The 26,729-nt window shown below is 45.2% G+C and overlaps 1 protein-coding gene across 1 annotated transcript in view; it reads left to right on the top strand.

The window, feature by feature from the left end:
• The first annotated feature begins 633 nt into the window (after positions 1-633).
• Positions 634-26,729, top strand: part of skila (SKI-like proto-oncogene a) — a 31,963-nt gene continuing 5,867 nt past the window's right edge. Inside the window, exons 1-7 of the mRNA XM_046409099.1 lie at positions 634-1,420; positions 1,968-3,248; positions 20,631-20,726; positions 21,406-21,494; positions 23,341-23,483; positions 25,489-25,853; positions 26,489-26,719. Coding sequence (XP_046265055.1) covers positions 2,127-3,248; positions 20,631-20,726; positions 21,406-21,494; positions 23,341-23,483; positions 25,489-25,853; positions 26,489-26,719 — 2,046 coding nt within the window. The 5' untranslated portion in view covers positions 634-1,420; positions 1,968-2,126. The remainder of the gene's footprint in view (positions 1,421-1,967; positions 3,249-20,630; positions 20,727-21,405; positions 21,495-23,340; positions 23,484-25,488; positions 25,854-26,488; positions 26,720-26,729) is intronic.

The following is a 26,729-nucleotide window of genomic DNA, read 5'->3' on the forward strand; positions in this document are numbered from 1 at the left end:
GAGAGCGGGGTTAGCCTGCTTCTTAGCCCACTGTGCTGGTTCAACTCCTTCATATTCGACTGCACCGGGATAGGCTGGGTGTAGCTCAGATTGCTAGCGCAATTAAAGCTAGTTTTGAACGTTCAAAGCCAGCATAGCTGTTTCCGACTGACTTCCAGGCAACTGCGTATTTTTTGTCATTTCACTTTGTAATCCGCGTTAAGTCACACGCTTGTCAATACATCATCGTACTTACAATTTAAAAACAATGATGCCTTGTGAGCATTTCGACCGTTTGGGTAACGTTATATCGGACAGGCTTGACTCGACTTGTGTGTCTGACATGCGGGCAAGTCGCGACTGTAAAAGCCGCCGTGCTCCTCACCAAGTCGGTGTTTGCGTACCGCTCGGTCGCGGTGTGCCTTACCAGACCAGACTGTAGTGTAGACAGTGAATGTCATTATCAGCGCTGTCTGCATACCAGTGTCGTCGTGGCGAGCCAGCAGAGGAGGCGAGGTACAGTTTGGAGGACTGGAGAGGAGGGAGGAGGGGGTGGTGTTCAGCAGGGGATGGAGCAAAAGCAGGAGCAGCAGTATACGCGGTGTCCTTGCAGCAGTGTAGGGTATCGGACATGGTGGTGATGTGGGGGGTGACATTAAGAAAGATTTCCTAAGAGCTGTTAATGGATTTGAGGTTGTGTGAAAAAAAAAAATCATCCGCGTTGTTGCTTGGCGAAGCAATGCGGGCGTTGTTGTGATTTCTGACAGAAATAAACCAAAGCAGCCCAACTGGAGTCCCGAAGCAGGGACGGAAAGAACCTCCCGGTAGACCCTCGTTTGTTATTGGTCGCTGATCGGATTTCGCAGTGGGTTTTTTTCCCCCCTCCATTCGCCCCACTGTGATATATGCCATTAAAACGCCCACAAGCATAAACCCGCGTCGGAATCGAGCTCGAGGTTTGCACCGCCGCAGCATTTCTGTCGGTGGAAAAAACGACGGGATGCTGAAATTTGCACAAGCATGAAAATCCATTCACCGTGGCCCATTAACCGAATGTGCGGTGTTGCCTAAATGCCTAGAATTTGCATTTAATGGAGATTTGTTAATCAAGTACACTTCACGACGGCATCAAAACACTAACTGACACAGTAAACGTTGCATTATCAAGCCGAAGTGCCCTCTGTCTGCCTCTCTCGGTGTCATACTGCAGCAGTAGCCATTATCGTCTACATTGGGTTTTTTAATCAGGGTTACCAGTCAAATGTTGTTTTACTAATACAGTCGATTCAGTAATTCCGCATTAAAACCTCAACGTAGAAAGGGGGAAGCACCGCTTTCCACACTGCTGTATGTCAAGCTGTGAAAGGACTGAGGGAAGGAGACGACTGCTGTTAACGCTTTTATCAATTGTTTTTCATGGAGTTGATGGGGTCAGCGTGGGGTAAGCAGACTTAAGGGAAGGCACAGTATGGCCGGGGAGGCCACTTTCATTTGCTAAGTGAAATGTTTTTGGCCATTGTATCAGCCTCACATTAACAATGTAATGGGAGAGGAGCAGGCTGGTGGGGGATTTCGCTTGGCTTGTTATGTCTGGTCAACTGGTTTCGCGTGTTAAAATTCTCACTTTGTGCTGGGAAGTTTGTTTCAAAACCTTTGGTGAAAACATTCATGCAAATTTCCCCTGAGGTTCAATTACAAGGGCTGAAAAAGCCTTGTGTTTGTGTGAAGTATGGTAATGGCCATTTGGTTTAGTGTTCCATGCAAACAGCCATTGACCTCTTCAGCCCCCAGCCGGGACAGCAGCTATAAAACATTTAAAGTCCTTATGGATATTTTATGCACCACAGTATTTTTTTGTAAAATAATTTTCAGCTTGTTCTTCCTCTGCAGTTTAGAAACTGGTAGCTATAGTTGTGATAGTGGCTGAGTTATTTTTTTGCACTTTTTTACACTCCTGTTTTCTAAATTCCTTTTTTTTCCATGCTTAGGAAGCAGATCAGAACATAGAAAACTTCGATCACCATCATGCACGTGTCTAACTACCAGAAGATTTGTGTCATTTGAAAAGACTTGAGGAAAAAAAGAGACTCAGAGGAATACAAGAACTCAGTCAGCAGACAGAAAAGATAATAACCCAGTCCTTAGATATGGCCAGCATTCAGACCAGTTTGAAAACCCCTTTCAAAGACTTGCCCTCATTCAAGGGCAACATGAAACGGCTGTACAGAGAGCGACTGGAAGATGCGCCCATCAAGAAGCGAGTGATTGCTGAGATCAACCTGAAACGTCGTAACCTGGAGTCTTCCCCCAAAACTCCCAAGGTGAAGAGGGAGCATATTGAGGATCTGTGCCACGACTCTGACATGGATGTGGAGGGCCGGGCTGAACTGCACGTGGTGGGCTCTGCTAAAGCCCTGGACCTGAGCCCTGGGCTGAAACACACACTGGCCCAGTTCACCCTCAGCAGCCAGAGCTCCCTTGGGGGCCCAGCTGCTTTCTCTGCCCGTACCGGCCACGAGCCTTCCCAGGGCGGCATGCCCCCCCTGCCTTCCCCTCCTGTTCTGGGTGGGGGCCCTCTACTGGTTCCCTGTGACAGCTCCACTGAACTCACCCACTCACTGCTGGAGGGAGAGTCTATCTCCTGCTTTGTCGTTGGTGGAGAGAAGCGGCTTTGCCTTCCCCAGGTGCTCAACTCTGTGCTCCGCGACTTCTCGCTGCAGCAGATCAATACTGTGTGTGATGAGCTCTACGTCTACTGCTCACGTTGCGATGCTGAGCAGCTGCACATCCTCAAGGTGCTGGGCATTCTGCCGTTCAACGCACCTTCCTGTGGCCTCATTACACTGACGGATGCACAGCGGTTGTGCAACGCTCTCCTGCGTCCTGGGGCAGCCTTGCCTGCTGACCCCAGCGGTAAGCTGTCAACTCAGGGCTTGCTGAAGGAGAGCGAGACCAGTTTCCAGGTGGAGCATCAGTGTCTGGGGAAGTGCCAGGGTCTCTTTGTGCCCCAGTTCTACACCCAACCTGAGGCGCCCTGCATCCAGTGTGTTGAGTGCCAGTTGCTCTTTTCACCACAGAAGTTTGTCATGCATTCACACAAGTCACCTGATAAGAGGACCTGCCACTGGGGCTTCGACTCAGCCAAGTGGCCCTGCTACCTGCAGCTTGCCAGGAAGTACCAAGGCACGCCTGAGGAGCCAAGGCTCAAGCAGCTCCTGGACGAGGTCAAAGAGAAGTTCCACTACAAGCTCAAGAGGTCACTAGACAAAGTAAGTGCACTTCTAAATGATACCTTTTGCTTGTTTGCATGAAATAAAGTGTCATTCATCATCATTCTGGAAAGAAAGAAAGTTAAAATTATTTTATTCTGTTGGTCAGTGCTTTTAAAGTCTCTTAAACTGGCTGCATAATTGGCTCCTTTTTCCTAAAATAGGCCAGTCGGTATGTTCATCAGGTTTGACTGGACTACCTTGCGTCTGGTGTTTTCTTAAACTAGCGTTGACCTACTATGTGAGAGAAGGCTGGGACAGGTGGTGACATCTGCCTGGCAAGGTCTGATCACATGAGGTTAGGCCAGCTGGCCACAGCTGAAGGGGAAGTGCATCATTTGTCCCCTCAGGTCACCTCGAGGTCACTGGAAATGTCACAGAACAAAAGGCAAACTACAGGCGGCTCAGGAAGAGCCTTTTAAGTTCTTTATTAAAAGTATATGTCAGCAACTAATTGTTAGGGTGTAAAATAAGAATCTGACTGGAATTTGTCTTGTTGCACATTCATACAAAAAACAAACAATTTTAGTGTAAATGAAAGACATTATAAAGAGAATTATTCTCTGCTTAGAGAATTATAAATGCGAGAAGATGTGCACAAGAGTTACTCAGCAACTTGAAATAAGAAAACTTCAAGATGAAGTGTGAGCTACAGTTCCACAATTGGAACATGGACACTATTAGTGGCCCTTTTGCCCTCAGGCAAACCTGAAAGCAGGTACTTTGCATTACCAGTAGTTATCACTGAAAGACAGAATATGACAGATTCTTCCAAATGACTTTTTACAGATTCTTCTTGCAGTGTAAAAAACAAACAGACAAAAAAACAATTAATGCAGCATTTAAGCCACAAGGGCAACAAGCCTATTGAAAAGTCAGCATTCAGTGGGGGAAAAGCTCTAGATTGTTTCCCTGCCATTGACTGGTTTATGTCTCATGACCTCCCTCTGACCACAGTGGGCAGCTCTTTTTGTATTGCTGTGTGGGTAAAGGTAGGGTTGTGCCTTTGTCTGTTTGGTGTGGTTTGTTCACACTCAGATCCAGCAGTTCTGGGGGATTTTTGGTTAAGTACAATAAAAAAAAAAAAAAGCAGCAAAGCAGCAAACACACATGTTGAAGAGAAACGGGCTCAACCACAACCCGCCCTGGCAAATGTGTATTTACGGTATAGTGTGTGCAGGTGTGAACATGCACTTTTGTTTTTGTACCTGAGCTGGGGAGATGCTTTGCTTTTGCTCTCCATCTGGTTATCTTGACTGAATGTTTCTGAAGTGCCGTCTATGTACTGACCACATTCCTGTCTTCGTCTTCCCAACTGTCCTCCTCCTCCTTCTTTGCCTCGGTTTAAGGTATGCATTTTGGAAGACGCAGACATTCTTTCTCAAAGGCAGAGACATTTTAATACCACAGAGGAAACATTTGCGCAGTATCAGGCGCACACAAACAGCTGCATACACAGACCACAGCTGCAGCACACATGTACAAAAACATGTTGCTCAAGGTGGATGAGGTGTCCCACAGTCTCTTTTTCTGTGTGTGTAAGTGTGAGACATTGCCAACTTCTGTGCCTGTAATGAACTGCTAAGTGGAGACTAGTATGACACATCTTCGTCTCTCTCTCTGTCTCACACTTTGCCAGGCTCTCTGGAGCCTCTGTCTCACCACAGTTTCAGATGCTGTCTTCTCTCTATGGGGTGATATCTCAGTCTGTTTCATCCCTGTTGTCTTGCAGCTCTTGTTTCGTGGCAGTGACTCGACTCTACCTCGTTCTGCTTGTAAGGGTTGATCAGAAGTGGTGTTTTCAGATTAAGTCTGGAAGTGAAAGCTGCTACATTTGTGTAGACAGAGACACACAAAGTCACAACTGGCCGATTCCTGGAAAGAAAGTTGCCTGTGAGTCTACAGGAAGCAGGTGATTTTGGCATTGAAAGAGGACGCTGCCCTCTCCTGCCAAACTAAACGGATGTAAGGGTGTGCGAAAGGTCAGTGGCCAGAGAACAAGGTGACCTGGCAGTGTCCTGCTTCATTCAGTCAGGACACAGGGGTGACCTTCCAAGTCCAGCTACTCTCTGTTTTGTATGTGTGTCTGTGTATTTGTGCAACGAATGTGTGTGTGTGTGTGTGTGTGTGTGTGACACTGAACAGGAAGTGAAGCAGACGGACATGTCTCTCACCCAGAACATCCTCCAGACTCTCAGTGTCCAGCCGCCTCCACTGCGCTGGCTGTGTGACTCATACTTTCCACATCCCAGTGGATGTTAGTGGAAGGCCAGCCAGGCAGCTATAGTCACACATGCTTCTTAGAAAGATGGTTTGCCTCGGTGTGTTGGTCTAACCCTGACTGCAGACCCTTTTCCCAGTGGCCCTTATTTACACACAGTGTCAATGCGCACATTTACAAGCGGTTCATAGTTTTACTGTAGAGCTCTGGGACCTCTAAAAGAGAAGAGACACAAACAAGCAAGCCTTCTGGAAGTTTTTTTATCCCACCTTCTCCAATGGCTACTAGTCCTGTATCCTGTTAGGAGTGTTTGGTTTGAGAATGTGCAGTTAAAAACTCCAGGACTCGCTCTCTATAAACGGCGCTTTGTGCCTCAAGGCACTGCTGGCCTGTCTGCTGATCCCTGCTGTGTAAATAGTTTGCTAGACAGACGCCACCAACGAACAGCAACAAGCTGAAGCTTTATCTCAAGAGTTACTTAAGTATCTGACAGACAATGAGCTCATTTTGTCTTCAGAGGTTGTGACAGACACTTGTACTTTCCACTGAGACAAGATCACGTGTCGTCATTTTTATTGAGTGACGTTTTTTTTCAGACATGGCAGGAAATAACACAGTCTTACAGTGAAGAGAAGAATTGCATGGCATGTCATCAGACGAGCTCTAGTGGAGCGAGTATTACAAATGATCAGGATTACAGAATCTCTCATTTGAACAAATAACACAGGCAAATTTCAAAGTCTAAAATTTGTACAACTGCGTAACTTTGTGTGGTGTCATTGGTGTTATTTACTAGTTGTGAACCTTACAATTTTTTTGATGTCTCAGGTAGAAAAAATATTATGTTTCAAAATAAGAAAAAACAACATAACCTGATATTTTAGACATACCGCTGTTTCCCCACCCTGGTGAGCACAACCACACTGAGAACACAGTAAAACATAGATGTGTGTGTTCCTTATTTGCCTCAGCCTTGTTTGTTAGGATATGCTGGCCCAGAGTCAGAAGTGTCAGACTGAGAGAACAGCCTTCCTCTGTCTGTCTCCCCGGCTGGGCTGACACAGTGGCTGCGGCACAGACGGCAGACAGCTGCATCTCTCTGGCTTCCTCTTTTTGCTATTTGGAAACCAGTGACTTCATTACCGCAGACCAGTGCAGCTGCACTCTCTGGCTGTCTCCTGGGCTGTCTGCTCTGTCTGTCAGTCTGTTGTTCTTTTGGGCTGTATCTAATTGGATTTTGGCAGGTTTTTGCTAATCGCTAACATTGCTGCCTTTGCTATCTGTACCTCCTTCCTCTACTGCTCCCTCTATCTGGATGTCCATTTTCAATCTGCCCTCTTCTCTCAGGTTCATGTCCTCACCCATCTTGACTTATAGCCTTCATCTCTTTCTTCTGGACCAGACAGTTCTGCTGTTGCCCACATGTGTCTGTGAACAGTCAATACCCCCTGGGCCCCAATCAGCGGACAGTAACAAAATAAGCAGTCAAATGACCCGATAAGTTGATCGTTACATAAGCAGTAAGACCACTTGTGTGCATCTGCAAGGCGGATGAGAGGGAAGCCGGTGGTTATTGATTGGGTGTCAGACCTTGATGGATGTGGCGAGTTGTCTGGTGACACGGACAATGAATTGAGGCAGAGACAGACCAAAAGGGCAGCAGGAGGAAACAGACGAAGAGTGAAACAAGGAGACTCAGTTTCACGGGAGGCATCTGATGTTGCATAAGTTCCTGTCTGTGTTTAGACATGTGCACCAGTCTCCCAAGTTGACCTCACCTCTGCTTCTGTCTGTCGCCTGCTTTCGTTTTTTGTAACTCAGACATGCCGTCAGACAGAAGGAGCATCGGCAGACACCAAAAGGGTTTCTGTGGTCAGAAAATATACCATTCCTGGAGAAGACCAATGAGAAAATGATGTAAATGAACTAACTAAAGAACATGTGTGGGTAAGACCAGGACAGGTGGGACTGGCTGTTGTTCACTCAAACTGCTGCAGACTATGAAACAGACTGTGTTCACAGTCGCTAGGTTGTGATAGGGGGCTAGGGCCCCAGCTCTTCTTTCCCCCAAGTTGAAAATTAACCTCCCCAAGACCTGACTTGAACCACAAATCTAGCCTGGACCAGCCCTCTTGGTTGGCCAATCACATGCTAGCTAGCTCGCATTTTCCCAGCTAACACTCTCTCTCTTGCCTTCCAGCCCACCCTTAGACACCCATACACATTTTTCTATGTCTTTTTCTATGTCTGTACATTTCCCAAGGAACAATTAGCCGCTTATACTGAACATACAGCCTCTGCTTTGAATGGTGGCCTAGAATAACTTGTAGTATAATAACCATGTAGTTTGAAGTGGGACAGCCTGTGTTCCCTGTGCACAACAGACTGTGCCTCGGCCAGTGTTTGTAGCCTGTTGTAAAGGGCTAAATGGGGCCCCGCAAGGTAGGAGGGGCTGAGCCGAGGGGCCTCTGGTATGTCACCATCAGGTCAGTGCCAGTATCACAGCTCCATAACAGCATTGCAGCTTACTGGAGGAATGCCAATGTCATTACATCTAAGATTTTTTCTTAAGCAGATAAGAATCTTCCAAAGTTTTTTATTTTCAGAACCAACATTTGAAAATGGTCACAGGCCTCAGTCACAGTTCAGTTCACAGCTTGGATTTACGATATACCAGCTCATAGCTTAACCTGTGCGCTTCAACCCCACATTTAACGATGTACCATTAGTAGGCTGTTGGCAATTTCCCACTCCAACTGCAGCCAGTTATTTTTGACTGTTTACTTGGCTTGGACTCTTCTTTTTCTGTGCTTCACCACCAGAAGAAGATAATGCGCTGCTATGGGACCGATGTGAGCCAGTCACAGCAGCAGGCCGCAGAGATCGGTCAGTTCTGATACAGTGGAGCCTATGCCACGTCTGCCGACCGTCTTGTAGACTAAACACTGGCTAAACTGGCTAAGCTCCTCCCAGCAAGATGTCCTGCAGGGCTTTAAGAGAGTCCTGAACTGAGGGGCCCATTTGCATGTTCACTGTGCTTTGTGTTAGCTCACAGGAAAATGAAAGCAAGAACAAATGATAGAGGAGAGAATATAACGGACGTATGTGTTCAGACAAGACTGCAAGAGCAGTAATAGATCGTAACAAGTCTGACTTGCTTGTCCGGGTTGTTTTTCCTCAGACCAGAATAATGAGGTGTTTTGGTATTAATTAATCGTCATGTTTTTGAGAAGATTAAGTGTCCACTGTCTCATCTCCCTGGGACTCAGTCAGACAAGCAGGTCGGGTACGTGTGTGTGTGTGTGTGTGTGTTTAGGGCACGGACTCAGACACGAGGGAGGTATACTATAAAAGGGCTATGGGAGACTGCCAGCTTGTGCGCGTTGTGTGCAAGCAGAGAGCGCCTTTGCATTTGAAAGACTGTTCTATGCCGCCTTCCCAGTAGGAGCAGTGATTAATGAAGATATAAACGGAGAGACTCAGAGACGGCGCTTTCCATAGGGGCACCTTATAGACAGCAGACACACATACACAACATATAGGCACTTAGACTCCCTCTGTTCATATTTTGTCCCTTAGCCACAGTCTCCCAGACAGAGAGATAAACACAGGATATCAAAAGCATGTCTTGAGTCCCGTTGGGCTGCCACCCAGCACATCCACAACACATTAAGACCAGCCACTACACTGATCAATTATGCGTGTTGCATACACAGATAAATCGGGGGAAAAATAGTCAGCCTGTGTGATTATAGGAATCGCCATCTCTCCACTTTGCCAGTAATTTTATTTGCGTGTTCAGTAATGGCTTGTCATTTCCATTAGGAAGCAATTCTGCTTGCATGGTCAACTTAGGTGTCCACATTTTCTTTTCTTCCTTCCACGTGTTTAATTGCATACAATGTCAGCCAAGTTTATTGCTCTTGTGGCCCATGGTAGTTTTGACCTTCAGCCTACGCACAAGATTAAAGCAAAAAAAAAAAAAAAAAAAAGCACAGTAAACCACTGGGTGATGCAAACTTGCCAAGCTTGAATAAGTGATTACTTGGCCCGTAAGTCTTTTATTTTGCATCCTCACCTTTGCTCCACTAACATCAAACACCCTCCAACTGTTTCTTTCCCTTCCACTGCTCACAGCCTCTATACCCTGTAAATCCTTATCTCACCAGGGGTCTGACTGATGTGGCTCAGGGCAAGGCTGTAAAGTTAGCAACTGGGAAACAGACTACATTAGTGAAGGTGAAACAAGTGACGTTCTGTGGTTTGTCCAGACTTCCATCTTTTTCTGCCTCTGCCAAACACTGATTTGTTTATCTCACAGATATTCCCACCTGCAGTGACGCCGCTCATGGGACTCATCTGTCTCCCTGATATTTCTTAGGGCAGACACACACATGTAAGCATGCAGTCCTCTTTGCCTCATATCCCTCAGGGGTCCATACCAGCTCATCAAGATCCTGTAAATAGAAGACTGTTTCCCTCTCTGGGTCCTCAAACAGTCCCTCTGCACCTCTTTACAGCATACACTAAGTAGTAGACAATCTTTGAGGTCATTGACCTCCAGATGCAATTAATTAACTAATAGCTTTCATAAAATGTGTATGTTTTTATTTGAATATACTTCAGCTGCTGAAGGATAATTATGGGCTGCATGTGCTGAGACTCCTTAAATGCACTTCTGCATTCTCGCATGCAAGCTTATAGTCAAGTCCTCCTTAACTGTCCCTAAGCAATGGAGTGGTGTGTGCTTGTGTGTGCGCGACTCTCGTCGAGCATGTGGCACTGATTCTCGTTCTCCGCGTGTCCGGCTCTTTTTCTGGCCTCGCTGTGGCTCATATTAAAACAGCCTTGCTGCTGGGGTGACTTGGCCCGCATGGAGCCTTATTGCCCTTGACTTTATCCTTTGAAGAGTGATGCACTGCCTTGTGGTTTACAGTCTGGCTACATTTTAACCGGTTCCTATGACAAGTGAGCTTTGTTATGCCACACATTGTCTTTGTCATCACATCAGAATTCACTGGCTGAGACACATCCTGATTTCGGATGAGGCCATATGTACAGTAGTTCCTTGGAAGGATGACTCGTGTTGAAGGAAGCCTCCAGCTAAGTGAAGGCTGCTTTTTCTGTCAGTTGCTTTGGTAGACAACTAAGTGACCTTATTTTCTATTCTGTAAAGCAGTGTGCGTCATAAAGGATTGAAAGTTATCATTTAAATTTTGTCAGACTTTTTGTACTTGTTTCATTAGAGGTAAATGACAAAGCCAGACTTGACCCTGAGGTGAGCTTTGAATGCGTCCATGTGATGAGATCTCTTATTAGAGAGATGACAGACGAATACACACGGTTGCACAGGATGCTGTGCAGATGCCATGGTCTGCGGTCCATGATTAAAGGAAGTCAAATGCAACCATAAACGCAGCCAGACACATGAAACACGATCACCATCAACCACTTCTCCTGCCACCACCATCCCGACCCTATCCGGCGGCGTGAGTCACGTTGCCCCATCAGTCTGCTCTCTACTCATCAGCGTCACCGTGGAGCCAGGACTAAGATTTATTACCGTCCCAGTCTCTCACAGCGTCTGTTTGATCTACACCCAGGTGTGTTCACTTAGAGCTCTGACTCAACTGTAATGACATTTACCAAGCGCAGCCACTCTTATCGTGGGCTGACTGTTTTAATGAAGGAAGTCTGGTGAGCAAGCGTGTGGACTGTGGGTTCACCTGTCGTAGGTTTTGGTGCACTAATATCAGTACAGGCAGGATGGAAATGAAAAGCCGCCTCCGAACAAATGCTGGCAGATTTCCGTGTGTAGGTCTTGAAATTCTTCCTTTAATAATTCAGATTTTGCCAGATTAAAGGTAAATCTGTCTGTTAAGTGTGTGAGCCTTTGTGAAAGTCTTTAGAGACTTGTTTTGAAAATCAGAACTTGTGACGGAGAAAAAGAAGAGGGAGAGTCATGGTAGCTGATGCATTTACATTACAGGATGCGCGTCTGTGTGTCTATGTGATTGTGTGTGTTTGCGTGTGTGTGCGACAGACAGGCAAGCCCGAGGGGCCTGAACAGCAAAGCCAAGCTGCCCATGCTGAGACGAGCAGTTGAAGCTTCAAACAAGCTGCTGCATGTAATATGGATGAGACCGGAGCTCCGTGCAGAACAGTCAGAGGACCCAGGGCCTGTTTGGATTTAACTGTCTCTCTTTCCTTGTGTCTGTGATAGATTTTACCCTGCAGGGCATTTTTGCCAGGTGGAGCTTTCTCTTTGTAGGGCTGTCTCTTTTTCTACCATTCCCTCATTTTTTCTTCATCCTCCTCTCTCCTCTGACCTCGTGGCAGACAGCGATGACCAACCAAGCACTGACATTTACTGCAGTATTCCACTTTACAGTAGAGCAGCCTCCTGTGCTGAGGAAGAAGCAAACAAACCACCAATCGATATATGACCGCATACTAGGGCCAGTAAAGAACTGTTTAAGTCAAGGGCAACTCCAACTCTTCCATTAAGATCACTAGAAATACGTTTTTATTTACACCTTTCACTAGGAGATATTTATTAATTTAGTGTATGTTTGCTTTGAGACTCACCTTAAAATGGCAACAAGGCCAAGTTATGATGACATTAATGATCCTAGGTAAAACAAAATACATTTAGCTAGTGGATGGCTGCATTTTGAGATGCTATGTAATTTATTGCAAAGACAGAGGGTAGGGCAGTGTCTCCATTTTGTGTTTTCTCTCAGTAGTGATGGCAGTGCATTGCTGGCTTGCTGTCAGCCTCTCTCGGCTTTCAGTCTGCTTAGCAACGCTCATCCTCTCTGCTGCAGCTCTCTCTCACTCTCCTCTGTCTCCAAGCACTCTGTTATGTTTCATCTCTTCGAATCGTGAGCCAAGTTCCCTTATATAGATAACCAGGCACCAGAGTTGTGTTTTGGTGATGTGTGTGTGTGTGTTTGTACGCATTTGTTTGTGTACTTCTCTGCATAACTATGGAATTGAACAAGTAACCCTCCTCCAAACACTGTCCCAAGGCAGCAAGCTTCTCTGGGGAGTTTCTCTTTCCTTTTTAGAGGTGGCGAAACACACACACACACACACACTGGCCTAGATGAAGCTCAAATGATGAGTACAGTCATCCAAAGACGAGACAAGTCCACTGGCCTCATTTTCAGTCAATGTGTCTACTTGTGTCTGTGTGCGTAGTTGTGTGTGGCAGTTCGCTCGCGGTAAACTACGTCATCCTCCTCATCCTCCTACACTGTTTGATGGGATGTCTGTTTACTTGCGTATGCATCTGTCCGTGTGTGTGTGTGTGTGTGTCTGTCTGTCTCGTGGCCTGGTTGACTCACATAGGTGAGCCTCGACAGCTTTGGTAATTAACGCTCTGGGGGGCACTGGGGGAAGGAAAGTGGAGCACACACACGCTGAGCTACTGTGCTGGAGATGGTGAGCTGCACATGTACATGCAGCTAGTACGTTCTCGTGCACGTGGATGATTTCTAAATGCCCTTCACTGACTCAAACACACTCTCCTTCCCTTGTGCACATGTGTGCTTACGCAGTAGATGATGGCTGGTGACATTTTGATAACGGTCTAAATTGAGGGAAGAAGGAATGCGGTGCAGATATGTGGATTTTAAGCATCATCATCATTCCCTCATAATATGGCTTTGAAGATGAAATGATAAGAAGAAGAATACATTTTTCACTCGGAGCTGGTAGGGCGGAAAGGAAATTTCAGATATAAATATCTCAAATGGATCTGAGTAATGTTTGATTAAGTAACAGTCATGTCTGTATATGACAAGTTTACTTCTGAAGTTAGGTGATGTCTTAAAATTGCTTAATTTGTCTAACAGTTTAAAAACCAAATGATTTTCTTAAATTTATGCTTGAATGGGTAAAAATGGGCAGTTCTCTAACATTTGAGAACTAGCAAATGTTTTGCAAGAATTTCTACTTGAAAACTGATTTAATGATTAATGATCAGAGTCACTATTCCTAAGGAACTAATCATCTCCATGATGATTGTGGCAGCTCAAAGCATAATGTTAGTTAATCATGTAGCTATAGTAGCATTTTAAAATGAGGTCAGACAGCTGAGTGAAAATGAAAAATTGTGTGAGAGAACACATGTGGAATGATTATGTTTCTATGTGTATATATGCATATACACAGCTAAAACAATGAGTCCATTGTCCAACAGTTTTGATAGTCAGTGAATCTTTTTAATACATTTATTAAGAAAAAAATGCCAAGTAAGCTATCGATTCCAGCTCCTCAAATGCATAATGTATCATAGTGTGTGACTTGGGGGTTACCTTGGCCTGCCTAGAGTATTCCACTCAGACAATTTGTACATTCATGAGGTAACGCTATTACTGCCCTCCTCATGTACTGCTGTGAATATAGACGGGAAGCAGCCGTCTGGGAGTTTAACTGTGAAACATGAGAAACGGAGGAGGGAGAAGGTGGGAGGGAGGGAGTTAGGGAGATGAATAGAAAAATTGATCGAGAGAGCTTAAAGAGACATCTTTTTATGTGAATGATCACAGAGAAATACTGTAGCTGGTTTCCAAATTTAACTCCTGTCAGTGGTAATGCTACAGTAGGTGGACAGTAAATGTTGCATTTATTAGAGGGGCATTCCTCTCTATCACTTTTATAACTCATTTCATTTTCTCCCATGGACTGTCATTAACTGTTTCCCCATTGAGTCCCTTTGGCTGTGGCAATCAGGGCGGGTGGTGTGTCGATTGTGAAATGGCTGACTGTGGCTGTAGCTATGAAGGAAAGAACTCAACCTGTTGGCAGGGAGGGGAAAGGGTGTGTGTGTGTGTGTGTTTGATGTGCATGTGATGACTGTCTAGACAGAGTGCCCATGTGGTGCAAAAAAAAATGTGCCTGAGGCCTGAAGCCAAAGCAGTTCGGGAATGAACCTGTCCTTATCTGCCCGTGTGTACGTTTGTGACTCTGGCATGACTGGTCTGGCTGATTCTTATCAGTGCTTGTCTGGCTCGGTTCTTTCTCTTTGTGTTAGGAAAGAGGGAGGAACAGGTGTGTGAACTGTATGTGTTTGTGTGTCTGGGGGAAGGGCACAAACAGGCAGTCTGTCGGTTTGTCTCTTCGTCTGTCTTGGCTGTCTGCCTGTCCTTTTTTTTTTTTTCCTCTTTCCTGTTTACCTCAATCACCTGTTTGTCTAACTATCCACGTGTTAGACCTATGCTCATCTGTTCCCTGCTCTGTTTTATTACCGCTTATCTCTTTGTCCAAGGCTTATGTGAAAGAAAAAAAAAAGTTGAGTGATCTCCTCAGTGCTTACAGTAAGAAATACAATCATTTTTTCTTCCTTTAAACACTCACTGAAGGGTCAGACACTTTGAATATAAGGTAAGACAAGATTATCTTTGGCTCTTGAGATGATCAGTGAATATGTAGTACATTCAGATATACTTGACTTTTTTGCCATTATACCATTGTGCACAAGCATAACTGAAGACTTGAACATTCACGACAGATAACTTCTCTAAGAGCGAAACATGCAGACTCTTAAACAAAAACTGGTTATCTAATTTCACGCTGCTGACTTAATCAGAATGTCTACCAAAAACAAAAAAAGTGTATTCCTTTAAATGCCCCACTTTTCTACTGGGTTCCCTTGTGAGCTGTTATTGATTTGGCTGCTGAAACAAAGTATGGCTCCCAGTCCATGGATAAATGGCTTATTGGATTAAGACCTCCGTATAAAGGTCTCTGGGGTGGGAGAGGGGACCACCAGAGCATTGGACCCCAGTATAACACACACACACAAAACTGGATCCCAAAGGCAAATTTTACCCAGATTTTATATATCAGAACAAACACTATTTAGATCAGCGTTAGGAAAAGTACGAGGGGGAAACAGGGACATTAGATGATTTTAAATGAGATTCTGCGACTTACATTCAGACATATAAGAGGCTTCAGTATCTTGTTGTTGTATGGTTCAGGTCAGGAAGTATATATATCTGTGTATCTGTAGCTGGATCTTTGACACAGTTGAGGACTGCAGCAGAACAGGATGTGGTCTAGAAACAGACAGGGTGTGACTGTCTCTGTGAGTGCATGTCTGTGTTCCTCCTTGCCTCCCTCACTGTCTGAGGCTGAATGAGAAAGGCACCCAAATAAAGGCCGTTTACTTCCTCCTGAGAGAGAGAGAGAGAGAGAATGAGCTGCATTACTTTGTCCACTTCTGCTGCCCACTACCACCCCCACCACACACCCCCCTGAATGCCAGGCTCATGAATGGACCAAGTTGGGAGGACAGGGTGGGTAGGGAGGAAGATGGAGGATGGGTGGCACAGCTATGTTTTTGTGTGAACCCCTCTTGTTTCTGTCCTGTGTGTGAGATTGTGGCGCTCGCCTGGGATTTGTTTCAGTTTCCGCACACTGATGCCCTGGTTTCAACAGATGTGAAGACAGTTGGGTCCCAGCCGTGTTTACGTTTTAGGGTACAGAAAGGGATTTTGAATAGATTTTAATAACGCATACACATACTGCACACACACACACACACACACACACGTGTTGTTTGTCTTGGATAAAGGTCAGACCAAGCCTTGCACATTCTTTATTGTGCCTTAGATAGGTTTTGCTATGACAAGGGTTAAGATTGGTTAGTTAATCTTTTGCTCAGAAAATGTCATAAAATGATGAGACATGATTATCATAATAAATAAACAGATGAATGTTTTGTCCAAGCAACCATAAAATATTCATTTACAATGATACAAAAATATTCACATTTGAGAAGGTGGTACAAGCAAATATTCAGGACTTCTGTCTGAAACTATGAATATTTATCCCAATGGTCAACTAATCAATTTATCAACTTTTCATTTGAGCCCCATTTGTATCTCGAAAATGTTCTAAGGCGTCTCAGCATCGTGTAATTCAGTGTAGACCGTCAGTCGAAGCAACAACTCACCACGCTTGAACAGGTTTGTTCTCTGTATAAGAGCAACATTTTCAGCTTCTGACTTGTTAGGACACATTCTTTGCTCCTAAATTTTTAAAAGTGTCGATTTGCTCCATGGAAAGTGCATCGCTTTAGTTTGTGTGTGTGTGTGTATTTTTGTATGAGCACTGAGACGGCAGTCATCCATGTGTCCATGTGACTGGAGTGGAGAGACGGAGGGGAGGGGGAGAGTTTGACCTCGGATTTGTTTGTAGTCTGTGTGGCAGTGTGTCAGCCTGTGTGTGTGTGTGTGTGTGTGTCAGTGTGTCTGCCTTTAGCTCAGATGCACATAAATTACACCAAGAGTAGAAGAAAAAACAGATTCCTCTTCTTGTCTGTCGGTATAAGCAGAAGCTGGCAAGACCTGAGAGAGACTTGCTTATATCCTCTGCAGAATTCTGCTACAAGGAAATTGGGTATCTGTCAAATTTTTTGTGAAGTTGAAAGCCTTCGCCCCAATCAGAAATCAACTCTGCATGAATGATACTGTGGAGCTTTTGCTAGCACAGCCAATTATGAAATCTAACGCTCTGAGAGGAGTTTCATTTCTTGCTTAAAATTGAAAAAAAAATAAAAGCTCATCTAATTGCGAAGTGCAAAAAAAAATGAAAATTACACTTTTTTTTTTTTTGATTACAGTTCACAGAAGCTCACATGAGAATCTCAGCCTCCATTTCAAATGACCCTTTGGTGCAAATTTCCAGAGAAGGAATAGAGGCAACAAGTATCCCTGGTGTAAATGAGATGTTAGTGCTTTTTTGCAGTGGGAAGCACAGACGGAGCTCAGGGTGGAAACACACGTCTGCAGCTGAAGTGCGTTCACTCTCCGCCTGTGTTTGCCAGACTGTGCATGGTAATGTACAGTCATGGGCGTCTGTGTAGTAGAGTGGCGCTTGTTATTGTTGGATTTAACAGCACTCAGGCTGCACAGACACACACAGAAAACACTTTCTGCTCCATTAATGTGTCTGCTGTTGAAATGTCACGTGTGCTAATGGTCTGGGGACTAAACTGAGGCTCTGGAAATGGGTCATTGTAAAAGTTCACATGGGCCTGTGTGTGTGTCTAGAGCAGTATGTTTCATCTAGCTGTATAGCTGAACTGTGTGTGTGTGTGTGTGGCTGCAGTGTCAGACTGCTGGTGATTAGGAACAACAGGGCAGAGTTCAGCTCGGCGAGTGTGTGGAATGCTAATCCACGTTGTCATAAGGCGAGCTTGAGCCTGACGAAGGGCTGGAGATGTGAGGGGGTGTAGGGTGTGTGTGTGTGTGCGCAGAAACCACCCAGATAAGAAAGGTGCTTCATTATTGTAGATTAGAATGAGTAGCAGCGTGGTGTGTGTTAATAAAGCAGGGGGCGGTGTTGGAAAGGTGCAATGGACAAAAGAGGCAAAGATGGGCAACATGGGGGTAGAGGAAAACAGCTGTGTTGAAATGTGCAAACGTTTGCACCCGCACACACATTCATTAAGGAATAGGGAGTGCAGAGCAGCAGGAATAATAAGCAGGAGTGTGTGTGTGTGTGTGTGTGTGGGCGGTGGGCGTTAAGCTGTCAACTGTCAGGTAAGCAGGAATTACAGAGAGAGACACAGGAAACCATTAGTGGAACACACACATACATGTACGTATGTATGTTATGTGGATACATACACATGCACACCCAATCGTATACACACTCAAACAGTATTGTACACTCACACACAAACCAACGCAATCTTTTTCTTCACACACCTACACACACTGGCCTACCTTTTTAATGAGCTGTCAGTTGTCTCATCAGCAGAGCATTTGCTGTCGTGGGGGGTCAAGCAGATGGAAGACCTCTGGATGACCTGATGGTAATGTCAGTTTGGCCCCGTGCTCTCCCTCCGTCTGTGTTTGTCACACACACACACAGTTGTGCTGAGGGGTTACAGTTTTTAGATCAGGGAAGTGTAGTAGCAAATGCTCTCAACACACACACATTCAGACAACCTTGATGTTGGATAGAATCCAGCCACGCTCGCCTCCACACCACTGCAGTGGGCTTATTGTTGTTTCTGTCATTTCAACCTTCCCTCTTTCTCTGCCCCGTGCCATCATTCTTCGCTCTCCCTGCCTCCCCCTTCACTCACTCCCTCCCTCCTCTTCAGTGCTGCATTGCTGCCTTCTGGAGAAAAAAAGGAAAAAACACCAACCACAGGCACTCGTAAACGGACGAGCCCCCTCCTGTGTATACACACACACACACACACACACACACAGACACACCTGGCAACACATATGGCTCCAACCTATTACAATTGCATGCACATGCTCGTTCATCCATGCCCTTGTAAATAAGGGACTATTCCCTCCATACAGTACACACGAATTCACAAACCCACACATATCGGGCCAGCTAGTTGTTGTTTTTCCATGCATATCATTCTCGTGTTTGTTTGCTAAGTTTGGGGCTGAGGCTAAGAAGAGTATAGCTTAGAAAACAGCTAGCAGGGCTCTGTCCAAAGTTCATAAATATATCTACTAACACCTATAAACCAGACCTATTAACACATTGTATTTAATTTTAATTAAAAATGTTTACACATAGGATTATGAGTCGGATTGTGACAAGGATTTGTTTTTATTTATTGATTGATATTCTCATGCTCATGTGAGCTTCTGTGAACAGTAATAAAAAATGTGTTGCTTGTGCACTTTGCAATTAGACGAGTTGTTTATTTTTTTCAATTTGATCTGTTTTCTTATTTTTGCAGTTAACTGATTGATTGTCAGTACGGTCAATAATTAATTACACAATTTTAAAATAAAATGAGAAAGAATGAAATGAAAAAGATTTTACGACATATATGAATAACTAGGATTTAAGGAAATAACATTGGCTAAACCTGCAAAATAAAGCTGCTGATAGACTGGTAACGAACATGAATGTTAAGTGACTAATACCGAGCTGTCACAGTAATTTGACCGTATTGTCCTGAGCCTGTTAAGCTCTGGTAATGTCAGTGTCTCACAGCCAGGAAAATCCTCTGTGTTCAGCTGATGAAAGGCTGTCTGTTTATTACGTCTGACTCTGTGTGTGTGTGTGTGTGTGTGTGTGTGCGCGTGCGTGCATAAACATTTATAGATGGCTTTGAGAGGCTAGTAAGTCAATTATTGATGCTTTCTACAACCTGCACTCAGCTTGCAGAGGAAAGGAGAAGACACTGAATTCCCTCTTTATCCTCTTTCTGTTATTCCTTCTCTTCTCTCCTCTCTACACCTCCTTCCTTCATCCCTCTGTCTGTTGCTGTGGGCTACCAAGCGGTTCACATGTCGATGGCTGGAAAGTCTTGTTCCTCCAGTGCTTGTGCTACCTGCCAGCTTGGTTGGAAGTGTGTTTGTGAACTGCAGGCAGCCTGTGTGCAGTGTCAGGCCTGTCTGCCGCAGATAAGCATCAACTCCATCATCAGCTTGTGGCCTCTCGCTGAGCGTGTCCTGGATATGCTCAAAAAAGACATGCACACACACAGACATGGACACACAACTAGAGGCGGTGCCCGCAGTATTTGCTGAACACGAGTGGCTCGAGGGTACGAAGCCGACACAATGGATCATAAACATTTGACAGAGAATATGTCTTCACATCGAGCAAAAGGCTTCCTCCAACTGTGCTGCATGCATACCAGTGAATCACATGCACAAGAAGCGCATAATGACAAGCCGTGTTGTAGTCATGTTGACTGTCTGCTTGGGTTTTCCCGTGTTTTATTCATATTCTTCCCTCAGTGGGCTCATTCAGACTCTACTCTTAGCTAATGTATTTTCCTGCTGCTGTTGTTTTCTCCGACTCTTTATCACGGCCGACTCAGACCATAGCTCACTTGCATGGCTCACTTTTAATGTCATTTATCTCCATTTTCTATTTCTTTGGTGTCATTTGTCTCTATTTCCTATCGTTTATATCCCGTTTGTCTCTAGCCTTCCCTCTGTGACCAGAGTGTCCGTTGTAATTTTTTTAACTCACCACTTTCTTCCTCTCGTTCCCTGCTCCTTGGCAGAGACTGTGCATCATTTTAATTGTTCACAGCGTATTTCAACAAATGTACTCTGCGCTGCGCTCCATGCTCGCTTTCTCTGATGATTTAACCTTGGTGTGTTTTTTTTTGTTTGTTTAATCACTGTCTTTCTCCATGTTTGTTTCAGAAGGCAGTGGAGGAGGAGGAGAACCAGGTGAGGAAATCCTCAGCAGATCTCTGCTCCCCCAAGAGCAAGTTGGCCGACGCAGACCCTGCGAGAAAGGTCAGTTGACAGTTCCCTTCACGTATCCATCCATCCATCCACCCCATCTCTCCATCACCTCGAACATTCCCTCCCCCCTTCCTCTTCTACACCAGGCCAGTTCTCAGGGTCACCACCCCCCACCCTGACTGACAGACAGACACACACACTCCCTGTTCACCCAGGAACAGGAAATACACTCACACAGCCGCTGAAAGGCTTTGCTCAGCACCTCCCCCTACTGCAGCACACACACACACACATACGCACACCCCAACTTTACAAGCGCACAGAGAGAAGAAGCTCTTTATCATGATTATCTTTTTTCTCCAACACGTGCACACACACACACACACACACACACACACTCTCTCTCTCGGCCAATGCCTGATGGATGATCCCTCATTCACATGTATGCATGCATATATTAGCTTCATTAGATTATGGCTCCAAGACCGCCATGTACAGCACATTCCCTTCTCCTCCTGCTGCGTCTCTCCTTGTCTTGATGTGTGTGTGTGTGTGTGTGTGTGTGCATGCGTGGACATGCATCTGATTGCCATTGCAACAATTCATGTGCAAAATTATATGCAAGTGTATGTGGATGAAAGATGCCATTCTGTGCCTATGTAACTGTAACACAATTGCTTAAGCGACTTCATTGCTATCGTGTGTGATATTTATGTGTGTGTGTTCACAGGGGAAAACATCACCACCCACTCTGGCGTTCAACCGTCTTTTCTCGGACATCAAGGAGGAGCCAGGACACCCCACCCTGGTCCATCCCAGGTACTACACCTTTTCAACCTTGATTAAACCAACACAATATTTTAGGGTTATTGTTATTATCAATTTATGTATTTTGGTGGGGCGTTTTTTCAATTGATTATTAAAAAATAATGAGAAATTGCCATTACATGTTCTCAGAATCTAAAGTGGAATCTTCAGATGTGTTGTGTTGGTGCACAACCCAAAGACATTTCATTTGTAAAGATATAAAACAAATCATTATATTTGACAATGTGAACCAGAGATTTTTTTTGTGGTTTTTGTCTTTATTCTATTCATTTGTTGTTTTTCCTGTATATTGCTCTTGGATTTCTGGTAAAGTTTTGTATTTTTATTTATTTATTTATTTTTTTGTAGAGGGGATTTTTGAGCAGAGTAGTTGCAGTTATAATTGTTGCCTTAGAGGACTTTTAAGACACAAGTTGTTCAGTGTTTTTTTGTCGGGGAGTAGCGAAAATGAAATAAAAAAAAAGCATCTGTCAATACCTGAAGCTATTCCAGTTGGCCCGGTGTTATCTTCACAAGCCTGCTGCCTCTGTAATTACCACAGTAATGTTAAGTTTTGCTTTGACTTGTGTTTCATTTTCAGTAAATGAAATCCAGATTCCTGATTTGCTGGCACTTGACTCCCTCTGCTGCTCTTCCTTCCTTGTCCTCTAGCCTTCATCACATGTACCACTCCTCTCCCTCCCTCCTTCGCTATTCTTTCCCCGTCTCCTCTCTTCTGCTTTTCTGTCATCTCTCTTCGGAGTGCACCAGCCTGTGTTTGGGTTTGGCTTTCTCATGGCTCACACAGTAATCTGACCCAGATTAAAAATGGAATTAGATGGTTTGTGGTGCCATAGCCTACATGTGACTGCCCAGACCAGTCTGGGCATGTCTTCTGCAGTGCAGCGTTAGTAACAGTGAACCGCTACAGCCAAACTTCGTGCTAGACAGCACACAACAGCACTTAACATCCTATTTGGATTACTACCAACATCCATTAGCGGTACACTTGTCAAATACGAGGCAGGCTTACATTATTCAATCACATCTTAGGCGTTTCATGTGAAGGAGTTTCAGTTTCCCAGTCATGCAAGCAGGCTGTGCTTCGTTTCCAAGCGGAGGAGAAGAAGTAAGACTCGGTTGGTAGTTCTGTAGTTTTCTAGGCAGAGCCCCACTGAGCTGTCATGCTTAACCTAGTTCACAGCTCCAGCTCCAGCGCTGTCTGGAGGGGACCGCCAGTGGGGGGGAGGGGTTCAAAGCTTCTCTTCTCCTCTTCTCCATCCATCTCTGTCTGTTTCTATTTCTCTCTCTCCTCCCTCCCTCCACACCATGTAGCCAGGAATAGAAAGATAGTGTTGGCTCAGTGACTTCAGTGCATCTCCAGGCACCATCTCTCAGTTGTAACGACTACCTGGACATGTGTGATAAGCTGAAGGTCTGTTTAGGCTGAGATCCTGTAAACACTTGATAAGAAATATCCATATTCCACGCTGTATTTTCAGCTCCAGACTTCAGATGGTGCAGTTACTGTTGGTTAAAACAGCCACCAAATGACGGTGGTTTTACGCTGTCTTTTATTGCCACAGGGATAAAAGGGCCATATAAGTTATCGCAGGAGTATATGTTGCTTTATGTATATCACCATTGCAAAGCCCATAACTTGCAACATTCTACAATCCTTACTGAAAGGTGACACCGCTTCCTTTATGACGAGATGCTGGAGTCAGTATGTGTTTGATTAGCGGGATGAAAATTTCAGTATTTTTATTTTTGGGGTTAACATTAGTTAAGATTTAATTACACATGCAGTCAGTTCAGTGTTTAAATGTCTGGGTTTTTTTCTCTGCTTCTCTTCCAGTTACTACCTGTACACATACGATAAAATGGTGGCTCCCAATGTGTCTCTGCGTAGGGAGGCGGAGATGAGCCCCGAGATGTTCGGAGCGCTGCTCAAACACCACTACGGCCGCAGAGTGCTGGGCCACGACGAGCCACCCATGGGTCAGTAATGATGCACACATTAATGTACACATGTATTGACTCAAAACACAATACGAATGGAAGGGCGTTTATTGACTCTGCACGCATGCTGTGGTTGTGCTATTGTACAAACACACACCACTTTACCACACCAGTCCAGTGAAATTTGCTTCTTTAATTTTAGCAAAATACTGACCCCCATTAATATTAATACATGTAAAATAACAAGGAAAATAATAATAAAACAGTATTAATTTAGTAGCTTAAAATTCCTACTTTTAACTTAATTCAAGGGCTAGTAAATGGCCCTTTTTCCCCCAGAACATTTATGTATTGCTTTGTGGTTAATTTGGTATTATAGCCTGTTAAAGGGTTTCAGTAACCAACCACATTTAATCATCGAATGTAATTAGTTTTTAATACATACTCGTGCACACTGATTGCACATTAGACAAACAAACACGACTGACACATTCCTGCTGCAACGCACATGACACACATTACAGCAAGCGTGAGCGATTTACATACATACAACATGACAGAGAGACGTGCAGACCATGTAATGCACTCAAAGAGGAGACACGTGCTTACTGTAAACATACAACAGTAAATTACCTTCCAGCTCACACTAACACACACATTCCTGCACACACACATTCATGCACACACACTTAACACTGCGGCCTGTAGCAATGCATATAATCATGCGTTGACCTTCACATAAAGACTCTGGGGGCACTTCAGTATTGATGAACAAGAGGGGTGGAAATGGCAGTGACCTCCTCTCTATGCTGTGTGTGTTTTTATGTGCACTTTAAGGTGTGCATATTAAGCCTGCATTAATAAAATGTGTGTGTAAGTATGGAGAGAGAGGGAGGGTGGGGAGGATGAATCAGAGGAATGGTTTCCGTCTGCCATTATTACGCCACGTCTGACTGCCAGGCTGTCTCTCTCATATCTTGCAGGCATTTTGCTCTCTTTTTTCTTCTCCATCCAATCTGTCTCTCTTCCCTTCATCCTCCCTCTCTTTTTCCTGGCAGCCATCTCCACATCCTCTCTCACTCAGTCCTCCGTCTGCTCCCGCACTTCCTCTTTCATCCATCCATTCATCCATCCTTGTCTCTTTCTTTTCTGGCTCCCTTCATCTCCGCCTCCCTCACAGTCTGCTGCCACTTTTTCCCCTCCTCCTCCTCCCCTTCCCTTTTTTTCTTTTCATTGAATGCTTTCCTCTCCCAGTCTTTCTGTGTGCCTTTCACACTCTCTCTCGCTCTCCCCTGCTTATTTCCTTTTTATCCTCCACCAAACGTGCCTCTGCTATCTTATGCGTGTGTGCAGTGCAGAGCATGTTTATGGGTTTGCATGTGTGTGTACGCACATGCGGAAGCCAGCTTGAGTCAGTAAACGGAGTGTCCGCTCCAGTGCCAGACGTGCTGTGTATAGAGCATGCTGCTTCCTGTCACACACGTACGATATGAATACATCAGGCTGATAAACAACCCACCATTCTCATGCTGTCTGTCCTTTTCTTTCTCTTTCCCTCTGTGAACTTATGCCTTCAGGCACACCGTCTTTTCTAGCCAATACATGTACCACTGCATGTGTGCATGTGTCTGTGCATGTGAAAGCCTGTTTGATCCTTTTCCCATGATGTGCACCTTAAAGGCCACATGGTGAAGGAACAGGCCAGAGTTTTAAAAGAAGCAGAGCCCACGCAAAGCAGCGCAGCACCCACACAACACTCTTTATTTCTTTAAACTCTCTCACACACACACACACATACATGGAGAATTTGTGTGTGAGTGTTTGGTTCTTCGGGTGTTGCCATGCTGTGCTTGTGTATGTGCGCTCACTCTGACAAAGAGGTGTGAGCTTCTATGAGGCTGTGCAGGGGTGTTACTAAGCGTGGGTGGGAGTGTACTCCAGCCTGGCTTGCACTTTGTTGAAACGTGCGTTTCAGCCACCTCCTCTCCTTTAAAGGCAAAAAAAAAACCCACCTTCCTTCATCCTCTTCTTCCTCACTCCTCAGATCTTCATGCGTCGCCTCCCATCTCTGCTGGCGCCGAGGAGGCCAAGTCCCAACGTGCCGATGCTGCCTCGGCCACCGAGCGGGATTGCCAAGCCCAGGCAGTTTCCATGGAGACAAGCAGCCTGAGCTGCAAGAAAGCCACCCGCAACCCCACCCACACCCCTCCTCCTCCACCTGCGTCGTTGCTGTCGCCGGTAACGGAAGTAGTGGCTAAGGACATGAGCTCTGCCACGAGCGGCGCTGCAGTGGTGGTGGGGGGGCTGGAGGACGACAAGGACAGGATTGTTGTGGAGATCATGCAGATGTACAGCAGGCAGCAGGAAAAGCTGAACTCCACCCTGCACAAGCAGCTGCAGCTCGAAATGGTGAGTTGGTCGTCAGAAGGAACCAAGACCAAGACAAATGAGCCCCTGACAAGACCATAACTGTCCTCACCTATTAAGTGTCCTTCATGTAGATGTGGAGGTGATGTTCACCTCCTGCCGTCCCTTAGATCTCTTTCTCCTCTCACCTTATTTTGTTCAAATGTTGCTGTCACATGGTTCTGCAATCTGCAAGAATGAAGTTTATCTAAATTACAATGTTGAACAAATAGTTGTATATTATTAAAACACATATAGAAATACAGAAATAGAGTTGACCTACATTATAGCGATGCTCACATCTGCTGTTGAAATATGTCACAGTATTTGAACTCCAACTGACTTTGGAGAAAATTGCTTTTGTTTTCCAAAATGAGACATTAGTTAAACAATATGTGGTTGAATAACTAAAAAAAAAGTCAAATGTATGTACACAACACTTGTAGTTTTTGCTTCTGTCTAAATTTGCGCAGCACGGAGGGCAGCATAAGCAGTAGAAGCCTTCATCCAGGTCCCTTGTGATATCAAACATCTGAGCTCCCTGTGGAGGCGCAGAAACATAAAGCATTTTTCTTTACAGGGGTCAGCGTATCGCATTATTATTGTTATTTCCCCTGACTTAGTCTCTCTGTCTCCAGGAGTTGGAGGCGTTGCGTGGGGGCGAGGCGGCGAGGCTACGAGAGCTGAGCGCCGAGCAACGGGAGCTGCGCTGTGAGCTGGAAGCGGTGCACAGTGAGCAGGCGCGGCAGCTCAGCCAGGCCCGCCAGGAGCAACTGGAGCTGGAGACCCGTCTGGATCAGCTCCGACAGCAAGCCTGTGCCTGCGAGCCGGGCGCACAACGCCAGCAAGAAGCCCACTACACTGAACAGGTACGGAGGG

The sequence above is a fragment of the Scatophagus argus genome, chromosome 13 (assembly GCF_020382885.2).
Source record: "Scatophagus argus isolate fScaArg1 chromosome 13, fScaArg1.pri, whole genome shotgun sequence".
NCBI lineage: Eukaryota > Metazoa > Chordata > Actinopteri > Scatophagidae > Scatophagus > Scatophagus argus.